The sequence below is a fragment of the Brachycentrus maculatus genome, unplaced genomic scaffold (genome assembly GCF_059751285.1).
Source record: "Brachycentrus maculatus isolate JH-2025_06_01 unplaced genomic scaffold, ASM5975128v1 h1tg000011l, whole genome shotgun sequence".
Lineage (NCBI taxonomy): Eukaryota > Metazoa > Arthropoda > Insecta > Trichoptera > Brachycentridae > Brachycentrus > Brachycentrus maculatus.
In genome coordinates, this window is record NW_028280765.1 from 1,426,480 (window position 1) to 1,450,161 (window position 23,682).

Here is a 23,682-nt window from a genome sequence, read left to right on the forward strand (position 1 = left end):
GATTCCTATGTATTCTTTTAAGCATATTATATCATTCTTTTACCCAACCCCCAAAATAGATTGTATTTTTTTTTTCATTTAAAACTTTTGTGCATATTGACGGTTTTATTGCTAAGAAGTAATATCTTCCAAACAACCCAAAAATATACTTATATTTACTGGTCAAGGTCAGGGTTTTATTATTATTATTAATGCTTTTACAATGGTACAAACTTTGATTGTGAGTGGTTATTTATCCTACAAATTAAAAAAATAACTTCATACATTAGATTTTTAAATAATGTATGTTCGTATAAATTTTTATGCTTCGTTTCAAATCTCCGCTGTTTTTAAGTCGATTTTTAAATTATAACCTTTTTTCTAGCAAAGCATTCAAAGTTTAATTAAGCTTAAGGTAAAATTGAACAAACATATTTTCGCTCTACCCTCCAAATGACTTGTTTAGTCGTGTGAGCTAAAATACTTCGTAATCAGTGGCTTGTACAACAATAGGCATTGTATCCAAAATAATTTAATTTACTCAAGAGCACGGCTCAGAATAACATAGGAGCGTAATGTAGATGGGTTTAATTACACATTATAGAATTAACTCCTTAAACACTTCATCAAGATGTGTGAGAAATACAACACGCGGTGATTGAGCTGTCTTCAGGAATATTAATAAAATTGAAACTTTTGTTATATAATATTCCTCATAACAGCGCCAGAGATAATGAATTAATTAACTTCTATTTGAAATATATAAAGCTTTTGCGCTGAGTTTAAAACCTTACATATTTGAGAAGGGATAATATTTTGAATAATTTAATGTAGGTCTATCGATTACATAATCTCACTTTAAAAAAAGGATTTTGTAGATATGCCATTACTTTTATTTATTGTTTCGGCATTAACTTTGTGGTAAGACATGTTACAATGATTAAAGAAAACACTTGTTTTTTACCACTTGAGTTTTATTAAAGACTACATGTTTCAGTAGTTAAACTTCCATCATTCAAGTTATTATACAGACCTGAATGATGGAACTTTAACTTCTGAAACATGTAGTCTTTAATAAAACTATAGTGGTAAAAAACAAGTGTTTTCTTTAATCATTATGGCATTAGTTGTTGTCGCTGGTTAAATTGCTGGTGTTGCTGTCATTGCGATAACGTCAGTTGTAGTGTTTTTTTAGGTTAGTATGTATATATATATATATATATATATATATATATATATATATATATATATATATATATATATATATATATATATATATATATATATATATATATATATATATATATATATATATATTTATATATAAATATATATATATATATATATATATATATATATATATATATATATATATATATAATATATATATATATATATATATATATATATATATATATATATATATATATATATATATATATATATATATATATATATTTATATTTATATATATATATATATATATATATATATATTTATATATATATATATATATATATATATATATATATATATATATATATATATATATATATATATATATATATATATATATATATATATATATATATATATATATATATATAGTTCTGGGATAATGATGTTTTAAAAAGAAAAAAAATAGGTATTAACATACTACCCTTTTATTTTAATGAAATTATGGCTTATTCATCGTAAAGAGTGTACTTTTGGTTATATTATGAATGTTTTTACCCAGAAATATATTTAATGAAATTAAAAAGTAATAATTTCCATAAAATAAAAGAAAAGTGTGTAAGAATGTCAAGATTATAAACATTCTTACATTGTACACTCTTGACATAAGAATAAACATTTTGACTTTTAACACCATTATCCAGGAATATGTTTATATTCCTAAATACATTTAACTAGTATGCCCTCAATATGATGTTAAAAATAATAATGAAAATCATATTTTAAGATTAATTAAAAAAACCCTTGTATTTGAAAAAAATAAAATTTATTTGTGATTCAAATGAATTTATTATTATCAATCCACTGATTATTTTAAAGCCTTTTAAAATACATTTCATAAATGCAAGAAGTAAAGCTATAAAATAAATACGCTGTAATTGAATCGGTTATTGCAGCATTGAAGTTTATTATATTGTAGAATGAATGTTCTATCCTTCGCAGTTCCATTCCCTAAGGGAAGGCTTTGATGCATCTATGCCTCACTTCTTAGCGTCTTCCGGCTCTTACTCTTTTTGCTCTCGCTTCCTTTGCTATTTCCCATTCTTTTTTGGTATTTGCTCTTTGACTTTGGGTCACGAGGAACATAAAGGATGTAATGAGTCGACTTGAACGAACTTTATTGAATCAAAAAGTACTTGCAGGACTTTCAGAAGGATAAATTGTGTTGAAAGTACCTGTTTGTCTAGAAAGAAAAGAAATTAAATAAAATTTGCATCAAATAGTGCATAGAAAACCATATCGGATCGCTATGGTATTATATTAATTGTCAATCATATAAAGACAAGGTGATCCGTTTTGCATTTTAGATTTTCGATAAAGGTGAGGAATTGTTTGGGTTATATAGATGACGTAAGTGAGGGATCTTGAAGTGAAAGACATTACTGCTAGATGGGTAAGAAAAAAACAATCACAAAAATAATTTATGAGATATTATCTTATCATCCATTTGTTCCACATTTGCGAACCATCGTAGAGAGGCTTTTAAAAAACATTTTTAAAAAATAAACAAATCTTAGTCCTACATTCAATTATAATATTTTACTTTTTATCTATCTAACACGTTCATTCTTCCACACGTTCGTCTTATTGATCACAATTCAATAACGTTTACTCAGCTTTCTTCATCTTTTTTACGAATCCAAGTTTCACTTTTAAATTTCAAATTTGAGTCGAGCACTCAGTCAGTAGTATAACTCCGCCAGTTTTTTTCTCACAATTCATTTAAAAAAACACTCAGGTTAATTTAATTTTACTCTGAACTTGTACTTGATGCGGAAAGCTGGATAAGCTTACCTTCGTGTTATTTAAAACTGTATAAATCTGTTGTGGTGTCCTTTAAACTATTGAGTGCGGATCAAACGGATTATCTTGCCTTTATGTTATTTAAAACTGTATAAATCTGTTGTGGTGTGCTATAAACTATCGAGTGTGGATAAGGATCAAAAGGAGAAAAAACGTTTCAAAAAAATAATTAAATGAACAGTTTTTTATCGATACCTTGCACAAGTAAAATTAAAACAACGCATGAAAGTGTAATTGAACGTCCATAAATTAAGTTAGTTTTAAATTTTTCGTGAAGTACAAGCAAATATCATAAAAGAGAAAAAATTTATAGAAAACAATCAATTCAATAGTTCATAGCGAAATACATTTTATAAAATAAAACTAGAATTTTGGTTTTGACTACTTTTGTTATTGGTTCTTTTCTCCTACCGGTTTCGACATGAACCTTGTCATCCTGGGATCCTTGATGATTAGAAGTTTCTTGTCAAAACCGGTTGGAGAAAAGTTCCAGTGAAAAAGTGATTAAAAACAAAGTTCTAGTTTCATTTTATAAAGTTTATAAAATGTGCTATAAAGTATCTGCGAAAAACATTCAAGGAATTAACAAGAACTACAGATGATCTCAACAAAATGTAAAAATGTAAACTGTTTGTATTTTCACCTACAGATGAGAAACTCTGTAATTTTTCAAATCCATTATTTACATAAATATACTCAAAAAGTGGTATTTTACAAGTATTACATATTTCATTTATTTGTATTCTATGAGAAATACAAATCATTTTTTCCAAAAGTTCACCGATTATTTGTTAAAATCGTGTTTTCTATAACCATTAATAACCTTTGTTAGTTTGCTCCAGATTATGCCTCTACTTCCTACATCATTTTCTTTAATGATGTTCTTTATAAAGTCTTTGTCTAGTATCAAGTGCCAACCTCCTTTCCTCTTACAGCCTCAATGGACTTTAATTGTAATTATCGCAACGTTGTAAATCAAAACTTATATTGTATAAACAACGTTTCCAGAACAAGTCACCTAATATTACAAAACCCAACTTAAACTTTATATAACATGGAACTTTATATAACATTAAACATTATATAAATTTATAATAGATTTATTTTTATTATTAAATATACCTTCTGAACACTTAACTCTGTAAAATAAATTTGGATACCTAAATGTAGAATTAGATTTACCTTTGAAAAAATGTTTAAATTTAATTGAATTAAACTTTTAATAGAGCTTAATTCCCCCGCTTATTGGTGCTTCTTTATATTATTGTTTTGAATGTATATACTTATTAAATTTTAAAATATTCATGTCATATTTGTGTAATACTAAGTCATTACTATTACACAAATAGTAAAATAAATAAGTTTTAAATAAATAAATTAAACAATTTGTAAATATAGTATGTAATACTCTACATATACAATAAAACAACAACATAAAATAAATGAATAAAAAACGCACAACATATAATAAAAAAAACGTTATTATACTAAAAAACAGGGATGGAAGAAAGCATAACCTCTTTGAATATAAAAGTAAAATACTGTATAAGACCACCCTGGAATTTATGAACATAAACACAACTAGTTTCAAGAACATCTTTAGTTCTCGAAACTAGTTTTGTCTACACCAATAAACCTTAAAGTGTTTCTTGTTTACTTATGTGTTTTATTTTATATTTAAACCATTTTGTTATTTCATAAAATAATGCAAAAAATGTGAGTTTGATATTTCTACTAATAATTTTTTTTCGGAAAGTTTTAAGACGTGGGATAAAAAACTAGCCCTCAATGTTTACCGTAGGTTACTGATTGAGTCTTAAACTGAAGCTTCCCGTTGCAATTGTCGTGTGTTGGTTTTATCTTTCTAGCGTCGGCCGTTGTTCCGATCCCGGAAGGGGTCGGGAGGGGAGGTATTGTTCGGACACCCCGTGGAGATGCACTCGTTAAGGGTAGTAAGGATGCTTTGTTCCCAAGTTATCAGATGTAACACTTATTGTTCGTACAATGCAGCGTTGTTTATACAACAGAAATGGGAAAGAAAATTGTGTGAGAGTTGATTTTTAAGGTGAGATTCATGAAATTGGATTAAAAGCTTATAAATTATTTTTTAGTTATTATTTGGAATCATATAAATTATATCAACAAAGTTTTGATAATATCCAAATCTTTGTATATAATTATTGGATTTAACACTCGGGTGATTGATATTTAATCGTATACAAACGTATAATATGATACATATCTCAACCTTTAAAAATTTTCAGGGATTACGACTTGCCACTATCTGGCTTGTGTAATCGAACATATACTGCCGTAATTCTTGGAAGTTTCATCAAGATATATCATTATATTATACGACACTTATTAGTTAAATATAAGTAAAGTATGCAGATATTCTATGGATAAAGCCTCCAAGAATTATGGCTGCATATGTTCAATAATGGACGAAATTGTGAACGTTACACAGTGTATAAAGTGATCACTGAAGCCAACCATTTTCGACGTTACATAGTGTTACTGAAGCCAAACTGCTTCAGTTGGAACTGACAGATGGTGCTGCCATCTGTTAAGAACTTTGTGAAATAAGTAATTTTCCCATTCATTTTTAAGAAAAGGAGATATGTTAAATATTACACTCTCTTTATCATTTTATCATTACTTTGTGTAATAAAAATTTAATAATTAAAGTTGTATTATATAAAGTGAACGATGAATGATAAGAAGAATATTATATTACCGTACCACAATGTTAATAATGCTTTAAATACACAAAATACCTTAAATATTATTTACAAATTATAAACATACTTCTAATTTGACAAATTAACTATAAACAATCTTTTTCTCGAAACTTTTGCGTGATAGCAACGTAAAAATAATATTCGTGAAAAAGTCACACGAAGAAATCTTTTACAAGTATTGTAAACTTAAAATAAGTGGTTTTATTAAAATTTTGGGGTTGTTTATTAAATTTAATTTGGCAATATGGATTAAGTGGAGAAAAGGTTTTTTTAAATAATATTTTTAAATGAGTTTTATTTGAAAATAAATTTCATTTGCTGAAGAACTGGTCTATTGGCAAAAGTTAACTACACTAAAACCTCACTTTGCGTCGTAGATACGTTCCAAAATATCGCAACGCAAATTGAAACAACGCAAAGCAAATTGCTATTTTCCATTGGAAATCATATAAACATCAAAGATAGCGAAAATGAGTCTTAATTCAGTAACGACGCAACTTCGGAAAAACGTAAAGTGAAACGATGCAAAGCAAGGTCTGAGTGTACTTGGTAATGACGAATAAAAAAAACTGCAAAAGTAATAGATTTTTTAATGGAAAAACCAGTAAAATATGGATTGCAGGGAAATCCAATTTGTTTTTTCACATATGGCAGGGTGTGTGGAGGTCGTATATTATTTTTCAATATCCGAGTTCCCTATGTCACCTGTTACGGCGTTATACGGCGGGTTTCTCTTCAGATCCACATCAATTTGAGATCCACTAGCCGCTTTCACGGACGATTATGCTTTTGTGATTTTTCACTACCAACCATTTGATGGAAAAAAATCTGCAATATATTGTGCTTTTATTGATATTAAAGAATAAGTTTTCAGTCTCATTATAAAGAATTATTTTCTTGATATTTTTTACAGATAATTTGTGGTATATTTTAAAAACATTATCAAAAATAAAATATTTAACCAGTTTTTAAAAGGGATTGTTTTTTCAGAAAAAATGTCAAAAAAAGTGGTTGAAAACGAAGTTGTTTTATTTTATAAAGTTTAATTTAAAAAAAAAATAGTTAAAGATAAACATAGGCACGTATATTTTATTTTTTATAACTATAAAATTCTCGCCGGTATATGTATTTTTTAATATCGTTTTTAAAGACAAAAAAATATCGCAAAATGACATAAAAGTTTTTGGCAAATAAAACAAAGACTTTTATGCGCATTTGTGTACGAGGATAGTACTGTAAACATAAGGGTGATTGGCTTATTTTCATCTTGGTTCGGCGTCTCTAATGGTGTTAAACAGGGGTGTGTAATGCCACCGTGGCTACTTAATTTATACATATATAATTCCATAAAAGAACTGAAAGGCTCAAATATTGGAGTGGAAATGATCAATTAAAATGTTTATTGTCTTATGTACATTCGTGCAAATAAATAAAAGTAAATAAAATTAAAAATTCCATTATTACGTTGTTTTAATAAATAAAGTTGTTCCTTCACAAAACTAGTGAGTTACCTGCGGGGACACAAAGTTATGATTATCTTTGTAAATTATTATAATAAGTAACCCTGTATGAAGTTTTTAATTACTTCCGAAACAATCTTAAGAGTGAAATACAACAACTGACGTACATTAGTTGCTCCGCAAATTAACACCTTAAGTTTACTGTATTCTCTACCCCTTCACGTGTCAATAAAAGCCTGAAATATTAACACTAACTAGATACTTACTGAAACTCATTTTAGACCGAAGAGCTTAAAAGCTCTTAAACGATAACACAAATTATACATTAAAGCTACATTATAAGTAAGTTTCAACTTAGATTAAGGTTTTTACTTGGATTAATTAAAAAATCTCTTTATAGTCCATAAAAAGGAGACAATTTACGATCATTTTTTAAGTTATGAACTCGCTTTAAATTATAACGATACACTTCACAATTTATTGGGTATTAATTTTTTCACTTATTTTCTCATTTAGAATAGGCCCCACCCGAATATTTTTGACCTTCAGTTTGGGTTCTTTATTAATATTTCGTTGTTTTATTGAGTACGTTGGTCATCAATTTTATGATCCCATTATTTATTTATTGCCTTATTACAATTTTATTAATTCCATTAGGGAAGAATGAATAAATACACATTCTGACCAGTCTTCCATTATTCTTTAACGTTATATTACCGAATATTATTGATAATTTTAATTTTGTTCCTTTTTATTTTTGTAATTCAATTTTTGATCAAATGATAAAATATTATTACACCATTATTTTCATTCATTTTCGTTACTTTTTGGAATACATATCGCTCACTCCTTTCAAGAACGTCATAAATCAAAAAACTTGATTTTTCAGGAGAACGTTTTTAAAGTTTAAAAATATAATATAATGTATTAAAAATAATTATCAAGCCACTTATTGAACTTTTTACTGTGCAACAGATCTTTTTAGGTAAAACCTGAAGGTCTTTTCTCCATTTGAAAAATATTTAGTATATTTATAAAAATAATTAAACAATACCTTTTCTTCAAAATGCAAAAACAACACTTTCTGCCCTGTAGCGGGTAAATATTAAGTTAAAAATATGCCTCTTTTGCTGGGATATAGTACATTTTCTGGGCATTCCGAAAACATGCACAACTGAAAATTGACGATTTTTGATTTATGACGTTCTTGAAAGGAGTGAGCGATATATCAAGTACCTACGCGGTCTTATTTTTAAATAGTAACATCTTCCAACCTACATACATATACGTAAACGAATGATGACGATATTTTACGTGTATAGGAAACTCGTATTAGATTTTCTCCCATAACGTTTGCACTTTTTTTCTTCCTATAATGGTGGTTCCCCGTATAACGCACTAAGTCCGTATATTCAGTCAATCGTTCCCGTTGGTTAGATGTAAAAATACATTTTGAAACATTTACCCCTTATAACGTTCCCTTCGATAGCGCGGAACGTATCTCAACGTAATAGGGGAGTTTACTGTATATATAATTAAGCATATGGTGCATTACACTGAAAATCTAAAACATAATGAAAGATAAATATAAACTTCAGTGATTTCATTATAAAGATGAAAAAACATAGGGAAAAGGGAACAAAGTCGTTAAAGAGAGGAAAGAAAGGAGTATATTGAAGGATTGATAGGATTCTATGGATAGATGGATATTCATGTGGGAGCTAGAAAGGTTTGCATGCTAAGTAGAGATATTTTTTACAGGTCGATTTTTTAACTCTTGATATTCCCGTATTCTGGTAAAAAAACGTTATTTATTACTAGTTCAAAATTCAGTAATAAATTAGCAATAAAAAAATCCGAAACTTTCCCTTACATTTCCAATTTTTTTTACGATATTTAAAAATCTTTCACATTAAATTAATGGATAATAAATCTTAAACATTTAACAACATATCATTTTGGAAACCGACAACTTCATTCAGTCTTCAAAATCTTATTACGTTGGACCATTTTGTCAAAATATTATGGGTCTCAGGATAATATGGTATAGAGGTACCTACCGTATTACCATAAAGAATATGACAGGAAAATCGAATCGCTATAAATATTCACTGATGAAAAAACGGATTATTGTTCTACATCCATTGTTTTCTTTCATCTTAAATATCCATGTGACTTTCCGTTAAAATAAGTAAATATATTACCCAAATAAATTGCAATATATTGCCTATACCCAAATTAACCAGCTGCCTGACATATAAAATAGAACCCAGATAGGGATCCTTAATAAAAAAAAACTAAAAAAATACTCTTTGAAAATATATTTGTGTTAGTGATGAGTTATATTTTGTCATTTGTTTCCATTAAACATGCATTTAACCTTATGTTTTTACTTTTAATGCCTTTTTACTTTTCCCGTTTATTGTTTTACATTTTGCCCTGTGTTAGGTTTCTTTATTATTATTTTTTTTAACTTCCTTTTTTGTGTTTTAGTCTTGTTAACCTTAATCCTAAAATGAGTAATGAAAATACTCATAGAGAATATTTATATGTGACTTTTGTCAAATTAGTTACGTTGCATTGAACTTAATAAAAGAACATTTAAATCTACACGTTATTTAAATCTATTCAATTTATTTTACCCTAACATCTTTATCGGAGGATAAGCGATTTCGAATGAGACAAATTGAAGGAGAATTGAAGCATTCAATTTTCTGATTTAGGGTGATGGGATGGTTTGATTCTAAGATTGATAGCAAAATGAAGTTTTGGAGGAAAGGAGGTTCTACTATTTACATGTATGTAGTTACATATGCATTGTATGTAGTTAAGTATGCACGTTATGAATACAAATCTTTGATCATTTACAATATTTTAAGTGTGCCAAATACTTGTTCACAAATCTTGATTATCTCCAATTATAGGAGTTATTTTTCATGTTATTTTTTGACATCTCATCAATCGCATTTACGGGGCTGACGACCGTCATAGGCTGGTTTAAGTGATCACTTTACACACGTGTAACATTTACCAACTCTACCCATTATTGACAACCACACAACTCAAATTCTTAGAAGTTTTATATATATGAACCAGTTTAGAAACCTTGTTCTTGAATCACTAGAACTTCACTAGAGACATCTATTGGTGAAATCTCAAGTTATCGCATAAACTAGCCTATGACGGTCGTTAGCCTCGTAAATGCCCAGATTTCCATATTCTTTTTCATTTTTGGTGAGATGTCAAAAAATAATATTTGATCATTAACTTATGTTATTAGTGTTGATTATTCCTGATTTCATGAATTGATCAGATTTTTCCAAAGTTTCATTTTATTAAATATTTTGATTTGTGGCAAATGAGTTGAATTAAATCTTGCAATATTGCACCAAATATACTTAACTGCTCATCACAATAAAATTGAGCATATCACTCGAAATTCGTGGCTGCATTACAACCGAGCAGACTAAGTTATCACTTATTCGAGTGTAAAATTAAATTAATATTTTAAACAAAAAAAATAAGCTTTTAGTATAGTACCCTATCGTTCATATACAATAAATAAAAGTCTTACATTTTTTGGCATGTCAACATATGCATGACATTCCCAGACTTCCATATTCTATTTCATCTTTATTGAAATGTCAAAAAAAATGTAAAAAATACTCGTAATTGGAGATAATCGAGATTTGTGAACAAGTATTTGGACATACTCAAAATGTTGTATAATTATAAGTCTTCGTAGATGTGCGATGTTGCAGCTTTTGTGAGACATAGTGGACGTATGAAAAAATAATGTAAATGGTTTGTTTATTTTACAATAAAATTTAAAGATTGTAGTTTCTACATTAAAATATACATACATATGCATCATTTATTGATTCGGCATTAACTTTGAGAAATGACATGTTTATTATTTTTTTAAAAAAAATATCGTTTGTAATAAACCACTCAATGAGTTTTATTTTATTATACACGACTAGTTTCGAAAACTAACCGATGTTTTCATATACAGGTGAAAATTAAAACTAAAATATATAGACCCGTTCCTTAATCCCCCCCCTCCCCTCTATTTATAACCCTATTTTTTTAATTACCTAACGTCCAAGTGACTCTTGACATCTAGCTACGGCTTATGAAACACCGCTTATCATGACCCTACTCAGATTTTAACTTTTTAAGTTTTATAGCCTATGCCTTCTCGTGAGTGGATTTACTCTTTATGTTTAAAGTTACTATAATTTCATGTAATTCATGAGTGAAAATTTTAGGCAAAAACACTAGCTTTATTATCCTATCAACCTTAATCAATATTAAATATACCCCTTAATATTTTTTATTTTTATTACCCTATCAACCTCTATATATAATATTATATATACCCCTAAATATTTTTTGCGCGTTACTTTTAATTTTCACCTGTAGATGAAAACATTTGTTAGTTTTCAAAACTAGTTGTGTTTAATAAAATAAAACTAATTAAATGGTTTATTAGAAGTGTTCAATAAAAAAATCATACATATACAGTTTGGTAAAATATTCTTTTGCCCTTTGATCAGCTTAATGATTCGATTATGACCCACGAAATGTACCGAGAAATGTATAATCCTACCGCGTTCTAATTTAATTCCGTGGCTTAAACTGAATTAATCCCCTGAATTTTGTGTAGAGGATAGGCAGTCCATACAAATTTTACAATCAACACGTTTATAAAGTTGGAGGAGAAATTATTCAAGAACTTCAAAAATGATTTTTCGGCTGTGACTTTATTTGAATTGAAATAAACTTTAAATCTGTTTTTGTATTCATTTTTAAATCAAACACAATTTTTTTGAGTCTACCAAGTTGTATTTTATTAAAAAAGAGATAAAGATTAATATTGTGACAGTCGTTTCGCCTAGTTATGGCATTTACAAACAAATGTTTGAACATTCGTTTTAAAATGCCATAACTAGGCGAAACAATTGTCACAATATTAATTTGAATGTGTTTTTTAAATAAAATACATACAACTTAGTAGACTAAAAAAATCTGTGTTTGATTTGAAAATTAATACGTTAATTAAAATAGAGTTCTGCAATTTAAACGCCAAATCAATATATATTTAAATCTGTTCCAAAAAACCCCTTAAAATCTTAGTTTACTTCATTATATTAGACAATAATTTAATTTTCGCGAAAAACCAACATTTTCCTGCACTACGTACGATATTTTTATTTCAAAATTTACAAATATTGCTTACAAACTTTTTGTTTCTTCTTATTATAGTTCTAGCTGTACCCGGCTTAATCAGTTTGAATTAAAAAAGAAATAGAAATGAATACACGTTTCTTATAAGTTTATTTTTACATTGCTTGCAGGTGTTTAGTATTTTAGCAGTTGTCAAGAAGCACGCTGTCTACCATGAGGAATGTTTGGTGGTACATGTGTTGTTATAAGATTCAACAGATGGCGCTACTATTGAGTTCAAAAATCTGTTTAACAATAAATGCATGTTTTTACCTGTCATACTTGCTTTTATTTCATACTTATATACGTTATTTAAATGCAACATTGTGTCTAAATTTCAAAGCAATCAGTGAATAAATCTAGGAGTATTAATATTTTTGATTAAGCGATAAATTATAATTTTCTTTCTATGGATTTTGAAGAAATGGAAAATATAATAATTTTCTTGAACTTGAAAAAAATAACCGTTTAATTTTTCTCTAGATAATTGTAATATTAAAAGTAGAGTTTACCCGTTAAAAGTAAAATAAATGTCTCGATTCGTATTTTTCTCTTGCGTTTCGCTCGTATTTTTCTTTTACGAGTTTCATTATTACTAACATATTTCTTTGTTTTCATTTCATATTTTTAGTTGGAGTAGGTAATTAAGGGAGTACAGAAATCATCTCTTTATTTTCTACAAAAATTCTCATCCTACGAGGAGACATTATTAGTGAGTTTTCACATTTAAAACTTTTGTTGTTGCCATGAGAATCTGTAATTACCTTATCCCTGCGCCATCGTGTGATCCTGATCATGATCCAGGAAAATAACCTCTTTAGTTTTTTATGACATCTCAACATAGATAAGGAAGCATAAGTCTGTGCATTAACGGGGCTTACGACCGTCATAGGCTGGTTTAAGTGATCACTTTACACACGTGTAACATTCACCAATTCAACCCATGATTGACAATCACACTACGCAAATGCTTGGAAGTTCTAAATATATTATCCAATTTCGAAACATTGTGCTTGAATCACTAAAATTTTACTAGAGACATCTAATGGTGGGATGAATAAGCTTTTTTATCGACCAGAAACTTTTTTATTTGTATGTGAGTTCCGAACCTTGGATTAAAATCACAAACATGAAAATCGCTAGAAAATATCATTTTCGAATTATTATTATACCTCGTAATTTGACCAGTTAATTTATTTACAATATTTTTTGTGTGCGTCCAAATACTTGTTCATAAATCACAAATAATATGGAAAATAACTCCTTTAATTAGAGATGATACAGAATTGTGGACAAGTATTTGGATACTCTCAAAATGTTGTTGTGGCAACCCACACATCTACTATGGCAACTCGAATCGAGTGAATAACCGAACACCCTACGGAGCCCGCAACGAGCGGAAACTAGCCCGACACACTTCGTCACCGCCCGTCCTCCGATCGACTCGTATTTCAACTGTTCTCATATTAGAATCACGCGATTATTCTTAAATATTTCTTGATTGTAATTTTATAGAACTGAATAAATTTGTGTTAAAAGTAATCCGCTTTCATCTTGCTTCCCTTCTGTTAAATTAAATTGGTATTCAACTAGAAACCATATTGTAAATAACCTCTTCGCTGAATCTCCATACATTAATTTGACATTCAGTATTGCCGCAGGAATACTTTGCGTCTTCTTCATCTTGGGTGTTATAGCCAGTGTCGAGTTATTAATACTTTGCCTCAGGGAATCATTAGATACTAGATAGTGCTGAATTGGCACAGAGAGAAGAAATACACGAAGTATTGGAAATAAACGATAATTTATCTCTCCAGTAATTTATTTTGATCTCCAATAACTTCTTACTTATTTGAATACTATATCAGTGACTTGCTGATTAATGTTGACAAATCTTAATTTATGGTTTTTGAAAGAGATGAATAGATGAGTAGACCTGGGTATAAAATATAAGTAAATATGGAAATCATGGCATAGGGGTTCGTTTAATTGGGAACTAGGATTTAAAGAGAGAAATATTGATAAATATGTAAAAATGAGATGGTGTGTTTATTTTTTGCATTTAGATTGGTTTTCAAATGTATATTTGGATTTTTAGCGTGCAATATACTATATTTTTTGTGAATATAAGTCCTATGATTTGTTTTTAACTGTAAGATATACACTTTAGATTTGTTTGAAACATGTATTTATTTCGTAAAGCATGATGGCGAAAAGTATTTATGAATTAGGGAGATAGAGGGAATTCATGTATTATGGCAAATTTTTAATTTTATGGAATATTTGCCATTCTACAACCCAGCCTTCATTTTTTTTCGTTCTGTTGTTAGCTAGGAATAAAAAAGGGTGATAAATTAATAAATGGATTATCTCATTGACTTGTAAAATATTGATAAGACTTTTTTGTAGTACTTAGACATAGACAGTAAACAATACTGTAATAATTCGTTTGAAAAATGTCAGTATCATAAAAGAAAGATAGATCAGCTGTTTTTTAAGCGTATGGAGCTTGGATTCCCTAGTAGGGTTACTGATATTCCTGCCGCTATCGCCCTGAGCATTATTAGAACGTGGGGGTGGATTGTACGCTCTATTTAGTATTACCTTACATACCCCGCTGGCAGTGATAGATACTTAGAAAGCGTTAGTAATTGTTTTTATATCTACTCGCGAAATACTTCGCATGATTGATTACATACTGTTATTAGATATTGAAATAGTAAAAAGTTATTACTCGTGTGAGTCCGAATGGAAGAGTCTTTATACCTGACCTGGATAATAAGGCAGGAGCATTCAGAGTGAAGCGACGATAATTTTCACTTAATAAAAAGATTTTTATTTTATTTGGGAATTTAATAGATCAGTTACAACAAATTATACACACACTCGTATATGAGTATTATTGTACAAAAAGTACGTGTACTGTTACAATTACAAAATAACATATTTGTAAAAATTAATCTGTAAAGATTAAAGCTCAAGTCAAAGACAAATGGTACGAAACGAGTGACACACTACAATATTAATTTTACTGTCAATACTAACTTACAATGTCAAATGATCCCAGCGTTGACAATATCGAGATGAACATATTGAAATCTCCATATTCATCGTTAACCAATTTGATGAACTATAAATTTAGGAATATAAGATTACTTTAGAGTGAGTTTTACTCGCAAGAAGCGCTTAGATGTCAGTTACCCCGGTGATTCGACTAGGAACTCTATAAGATGTACAAACGTTCCTGCATTCCGGCAAGTCAAGCTCATATCTACTAAAATCATTATTGGGTAAAGTTAGGTTATAGATGGTAAAAATAATTTTTTTGTGCAGTATTTTGATAAACTGGCCAACTTTTAATATGTTTACGGTATTGATCTAATAATGGTCTTTTAAACCATGTTAATTTTTCAGATTGAAAAAATGGATATATTCATGTGAGTTATCACTGCCCACAGTTATGCGCTGAGATGATCCTGCTATGCTGCGCTTCTGGGATCGGTTTGTACTACCGCGCCCTGACCGAGGCAGCCCACAGGAAGACGTTCGCTGGGACAAGGACTTGCATAGAGTCCAGGGTCAAGTTGGAGTGCGAGAGGGAGCAACAGGAACAGCTGCTACTCAGCGTCATCCCAGCTTATATTGCGGCCGAGGTAAGAGCCCATACCTTGACCCCTGAAACCAACAAGACACTTTATTACATTACTACCTTGACCTCTTGAACCGATAAGAAACTATATTACATCGTATTAAATTACATTATTCTACCTCAACCTCGTAAGTCGATTAGACACTATATTGCGTTACATTACATTTCACCGCACAACCTTGACTTATTAAATCGATAAGACACTTTATTGCAATACATTACATTTCATCGTACTACCTTGACCTCTTAAATCGACAAGACACTATATTGCGTTACATCACATCACACCGTACAACCTTGACTTATTAAATCGATAAGACACTATATTGCATTACATTACATTACATCGTACTACCTTGACCTCTTAAACCTACAAGACACTATTTTGCATTATATTATATTATATCGTACTACTTCAACCTGTTAAATCGACAAGACACTATTTTGCGTTACATTAGATTACACCGTATTACCTTGACTTATTGAATCGATAAAACACCATATTGCATTACATTACATTACATCGTACCTTGACCTCTTAAACCAACAAAACACTATATAACATTTACATTACGTAACATAGTACTAACTTGATCGCTTAAACCGACATGATATTAAATTGCATTACATTACATTATTTCGTATGCCACATCGCTCCCTCCTTTCAACAACGTCATAAATAAAATGACTTGATTTTTCAGGAGATCGTTTTCAAAGTTTAAAAATATCAAGACACTTTTTACTGTGTAACTGATCTTTTTAGGTAAAACGTGAATGTTTTTTCTCCATTTGAAAAATATTTAGTATATTTAAAAAAAAAAAAATTTTTTTCTTCAAAATACAAAAACAACACATTCCGCCCTGTAGAGGGTAAATATTAAGTTGAAAATATACCTTGAAATTAGTAATGTTAGTAAATAACCACTCACCGACTACTTCTGTCTACCGGTTTCGAGACGTACCCGTCTCTTCGTCAGGACATACACTACAATTTAACAATCATGCGAACAACACTACACTACACCCACTTAGTACTATTCACATACACTATCACTACACATGCAAAACATGCAGAGCGAGTTGTTAGTCCCACCATGCTTTTGGGAAACTTTCCTTGGAAACTCCTGGGAAACTTTCCCAGTTTCCCAAAAGCATGGTGGGACTAACAACTCGCTCTGCATGTTTTGCATGTGTAGTGATAGTGTATGTGAATAGTACTAAGTGGGTGTGGTTTAGTGTTGTTCGCATGATTGTTAAATTGTAGTGTATGTCCTGACGAAGAGACGGGTACGTCTCGAAACCGGTAGACAGAAGTAGTCGGTGAGTGGTTATTTACTAACATTACTAATATCAATTAAAATGTTTGACCACAAAGTAAATGCTTTGAATATAAATAATATGAAAATATACCACTTTTCCTGGGATATAGTACATTTTCTGGGCATTCAGAAAACATGAACAACTGAAAATTGTCGATTTTTGATAAATAACGTTGTTGAAAGGAGTGAGCGATACGTCGGAATATTATAAATTGTAATTTTATAACTATATGTTATCTTATATCCTATCGTCATTTTCATAATCATCGGTAAATCACAAATTAAGGATATTCAAAAAAATGAGTTGCATGGAAAAAGTTAATGAGTTATAAAATATTAAGGCTTTATCTTTTTACGTGAATTGTTCCAACATAAAGTTATTGGTTTATGCATTCTCAGTCTCTTGTTCAGTACAAAACACGTTCTATAATACACGTAGAATAAAGATTGTGTACTAAACGAGAATAGGGGAGCATGTTGTCAAGTATGTATTTTTGTTGAACAAGTCTCCGGAGTGACACGTGTGTTATTTTCCACGTCAAACTATTATTGAACACACCAAACGCTTATATTTTCCAATCTCTCAGCATCTACATATACAAAGGGTTCTTGAGAAAGCAGTGAAACCCTTATTTACATGTTGTATTAGTTTGTAATGTGTCGTTATATAAAAATAGAGCATATAATAAAATAAATAGGTCACCAGTCTGATGATATCGGTTACGACGAAACCAAGTTGCTGGTCAAATCAAATTAATGTGGAAAAAATACATAGTTATTATTTTATTTTACAAAATGCAGTTCCACCAAGAAATGTCAGTACAAAACTTAAATGGTAAAAAAAATATAGCATATTCAAATACTTAAGCTTATATGAAGTTTACATGAAAGCATAAATGACAATTAAAATAATAGTTTATTTTCAAAGGTTTTATGTAAAGCTTAAACAAAGAGGCTCGCGCGAGCCGCTTTATTTAAATAAACTATCTAAAAATATTTGATAATATAAAACATAATTTTATCAGATACCATGAATGACTTCTTTTACGCCTATATACATAAAAATGTAATTCTTTGTATAAACTTGTGTGTGTAGTAATTAATATTTTGTAAAATTTGACATTTTTATAACACCACTTATTGAGTTTTATTTCATAACACACGACTAGTTTCGTAAACTATAGTTATTTTCATCGCCAGGTGATAAGTGAAACACTAATCACCAATCGATGAAAACAATTGTGTATGTAATGAAATAAAACTCAATAAGCAGTCAGTTATCTTATAAGTGTTTATTTGTAAAAAATCATTCCACAATTCCGAATCAATAAATAATACACTAAATAATATATTTAACGTCAACATATTTTTTCTGTAGATAATTACTGTCTAGTAATAATATAAAAACACCGCTTTCCTCTCCCCTGGCTTCCACACCAACCCCACCGCGAACCTTTTGTTAAAATTTTAGCAGCCCACCCCTGTTGTATACATATAACTATAATACATAATAAGTTGAGTTAAGCCCTCACAGGTGTGAAGCTCTTTATTTTATCACTTCTAATCCTTCAGAAAATATAGACTTTTCATCGTGAAGTGCACGAATGTAATGTTAAAAACAACTTCAGCCGACATGATTTAAATAAACACACCATAAAGCCAACGATCCTTTTCAATGATCTCCTCAATTCATTATTTAGGCCTTGCTTGGAGGGATTACTGCGGTTTAGTAAAATTCGTGAATCCAAAATGAATATTTACACTAAGAAGAAAAATAAAACAATCTTAGCACATAATATTGAGTAATGGGTTTATTTTATAAATCTAAATTGATACAAGCATTATAAAGTTTAAATAATTTTTCAATAAAATGTGTATGAGGTCTGCAATGGGGATTCACCTTCTTGATTTTTAAAATTGACATTGTTTTTCTTTCATATTGTTTATTTACGTAAAATAATTCATACTTCATAAAAAAGCAGTGAAAATGAGTTATTATGACGATGGAATGAAATCAATTGAATTCAACTCATTATTTACTGAATTTCCGTCCACCTCCTTATTTTTTTTTAAAATCCGACACCCCCAGTACGGTAGCTAAGCGCGCTAACTATTGCGCTAAATAGATTGTCTGCTTTAAACCATTTATTTTTCTTATTTTTCTTTTTACCCTTATTCGAACCCAATGATGCATAAAGCACAGCATTGAATTGACGTAGTGTTATTTTGATTGTTACTTATATAACGGCAAGGTGATCAATCCTTTATCTAAAGTTCTAGTCTAGGGTATTAAAATAAATATTAGAGTGTAAATAACTCATAATAAGGTTATCTGAGTAAGGATAAGATTATTTGAATATAGTTTATATTTGAAGCAATAACTTAATGATTTTCCGTTTTATATTTCAACTAAAACTTTGTTTTACAATAACTAATTTAAAAGATAGTTTTTTGTTATTGAGTTGCATTGTGAGTTTGAAACAACGTTAATTATGCTAATTATAAATATTATTTGATTATGGATAAGAGAAGAAAAAGAAGATTATTATGAGTTGAGTTATGATTAAGATTAAAATGAGTTAACATAAATTATATAGAAAATGGTCTAAAAAATATAGCGAGTCTAATTTTTCATGGTACGAAAAAATAGTTGATATTTAACAAAAAGGTTAAGAAGAATTCACAATTGATATACGAACGAGTACTTGCATAGATTTAGCACGCATGGAGCTTTTCATTGTTTTTTGGGAAGCTTCCGAAACAACATGTTTTAAAGAATTGGCTGTTACCAGGTCTGTATACTTTGCCTGTAAAACGTTGATACACATCTGAGACAACATCCTCTTAAGGTGCTACTGTGTTAACACGGTACAATTTTCTCGAGGAAATTGCTCCCTGACATTTAATAACGATTTAACGCAGAAAATACGAGTACGTTGTTTTGTAAGCTGCAACCATCCTTTATCATTTGTTTCTCTCGAGAGAAAAACAAACGAAAGGCGAATTTCTGAAGCCCCATGGTTTCAAACGCAAGTAATACTCATATTCGGAAAATGAAAGGAAATTGTAACTTTATAATTCCGCAGATGAAGATTTTCGGATTAGAGTGAGGGAGAGAGAAACATATGAAATTTCTCAGGTTTCTATACAAACTTAAATAAATATTATATGAATCGTTTGTACTTGGTGTGCTTCATTTCAAAAAGGCTTCTGTTTGTAATATTTGAAGAAGGTTGATTCGTAAAATACCCAAATATGAAGTACAATAGGGCTGGTATAAAATAAAGCCATGTATAGTCTGCATGTTGGTGCAGTGATTATATGTACCTCTCGAAACCAATTTAAAAAAAATCGGAGGGTTTAATATACCATCCTTCTTCGTCATCAAACCCTTATCCCCACTCTAACGGTGCAAAGGGCACTGCATCATATAAACGCATTATCTTCCATAAATACCCAGACTTTCATATTCTTCTTCATCAAAAAAAAGCTAAATAAAAAAGTAAGAAATACGAGTATTGTAAATAAAGTAATTCTAGAGAGATTATATGAGAAGATAAGCTTGCTGGCAACCGCCATCTGTGTTCCACGAGTAGTTTTATAATGAGATTGTGGCTCTTCATCAGCCTCTCCTAGAAGCTTGCCACTTTATATCTTAGTAGTCCAATATACTATATATGATTTATTTCTGTATCCATTTCATTATTACTGATCGGTTTGTGATTGTTAAATTCGTTATTAAAAAAAAAAAAAAACTTTACCATATTTGATAATGTAAAAAAACTGTACATTATTTTTAACATCTCAATAAAAATAAAGAAGAATATGGATGTCTGGGAATTAAAAGGGGTTACGACCGTCATAGGCGTGGTTAAGTGATCACTTTACATAGTGTAACATTCACCAATTCTTCCCATGATTGACAATCACACTACTCAAATTCTTGGTTCTTATGGACATATTAAACTTGAAACATAGTGTTTGAATTCACCAGAACTTCATAGAGACATCCATGGTAGAATGTAATATTATTTTTTATTCAGCAGAAACTCATTAATGTTTTTATGTGAGGTCTGAACTACTCAAATTCTTGAAACTTCTACATAGATATATTAATCAAACTCGTAACAGTATGCGAGAGTTCACATTAGCCATCCATGGTGGGATGAGGAAAGCTTTTATTATGCAGAGACTCTTTCCATTTGCATGTGAAGTCAGAATCCTGGATTATATTCACAAACATACACATACAGATTTGTGAACAAGTATTTGGACACACTCAAAATATATAATATGGTGTAACCCCGTTAACAAGTAAACTTGGATATGCTTTAATTGTAAAGGGACCTTTAAACTCGCGATATACCGCGCAGAATACATATATCGCAGAGTAAATATTTGCATACGAAAGCATGCCTCACAATTTTCAAGCGATTTAAAAGCAAACATTGTTTCGTGCAACTTCATAGAAAACTTGTTGGGAAAACATTTCACCCACACAAACACGTACTCATGTTTAGTGATTTTATGTATTGTGTGTACTTAATAAACCTATCTTCCAATAGAATCAATGTTAGGCACGGATTTAATATAATGAGTAATTATGATATTTACTCTCAGTTTATTAATTACGGGTGATGAAACCCAGTCGGGTTGATTGATGAATGAATAATACTCGAGTCGTTACGATATAATAAAAAAAATAGATTAATTAAAAATACACTTTTGAACAATGATAAATGTTATACGTGTATAAAAATACCATTTAAACTAGCCTACAACAGGTCATAAGCCCTCTTAATACCCAGACTTCCATATACTTTTTCATCTACGATGAGATGTTTAATTTAAATAACTCCCAAGTGGACAAAACCAGATTTGTTAACAAAATTTTGGACAAACAAAATATTGTGAACAATTTTTCTTTTGTACTCGTCGATTTTTTTTTATTTTTACAAGGAATAAGCCGCAAAGCTTCTATTTCAGGGGGTTGTCTGGAGTAAGAAAAATAAATATTTCTCGAATTTATTTTGCAAATGTTGGAAATAGAACCCGCAACGTCAGTCCGCAGTCGAGCGTCTACCCAACTACGACAGGATGCCTGTTGGCAGTTTATATTTAAATTATCAAAATCTTTAATCTGTTACATTAATCGCTATCTTGAACTATGTAAATTTTTTTCTTTGGGTTAAAAAATTAATACGATAATTGAATTTCGCCTCCCGTCTTTAGATTTTATAGAAAAAATGTGATAATTAAATAAGCGATTGGCTATTTTTATTTTCAACCTTAGCTGAAAATAGTTATAATCAAAAATGGCGATTAATGCTAAAAGGGTTGGAGTAGCGAAAATCAAGATATATAGGTACTATACCAATGATTCGCAGTGTTGATAAAAAAAAGAAAAAAAGGTGTAATTATTTCGGAGTTCTCTAAAAATGATTAAGCTAGAAGTCATTACATTTTGAAACAATAGAAAACCATAAAAATATTTTAATAATAAACCCATTATCAACAATATGACAATGACTAAACTCCCCCTATTGTCCATGTTCCCATCGATAAAAAAATAAGAAAGAGCTTCTACCCCCTTCTATTCCTTTTTATTTACCTTACGTCTAAGTGACTTTGAAATCTAGCTACGGATTATGTAACACCGCCTATCATGGCCCAACTAAGGATCTTATAAGTTTTAAAACTTATTCCTATTTGTTAGTAGGTTTACTTTTTATGCTTAAAGTTACGTATAATTTATATTTAAATTAAATCTTCAATTTCACGTTCTTCATGAGTGAAAATTCTATTAAAAAACACTCGTGCATCCTTTTCATCCTTCATCGTCCCAACAGCACAACTCGCTTAAAATTTAGACTTTGCTTTACATATTTACTATGTTTTATAATGATGCGGAATGCATCGAACACGTGTTACATTAGGTTTTAAGGAAAAGTGGTATTTACCAAGTAAAATCTCAATTTAAAATGTAATTATATATCAAATTATTTTCTGACATCTCAACAAGAATGAAGAATAATATCGAAGTCTGGCCGTTTACAGCGCTTATGACCGTCATAGGCTGGTTTAAGATTGTCACAACTACTTGTTCTAAGTTCTATATAAGTATATGTTCTAATTTTGAAACATTGTACAAGAATCACTAGAATTTTCACTAGTGACATCTTTTGGTCAAAATTAGATCATATATATGTAAATACAGAATAACTAGAACAATAATATAAGAATCACTAGAATTTTCTCTATTGAAA

The 23,682-nt window shown here is 29.6% G+C and overlaps 1 protein-coding gene across 1 annotated transcript in view; it reads left to right on the forward strand.

Moving 5' to 3' along the window:
* Positions 1-23,682, forward strand: part of Ac76E (adenylate cyclase type 2 Ac76E) — a 226,135-nt gene that overhangs the window by 73,057 nt on the left and 129,396 nt on the right. The window contains exon 5 of the mRNA XM_088262602.1: positions 15,907-16,101. Coding sequence (XP_088118728.1) covers positions 15,907-16,101 — 195 coding nt within the window. The remainder of the gene's footprint in view (positions 1-15,906; positions 16,102-23,682) is intronic.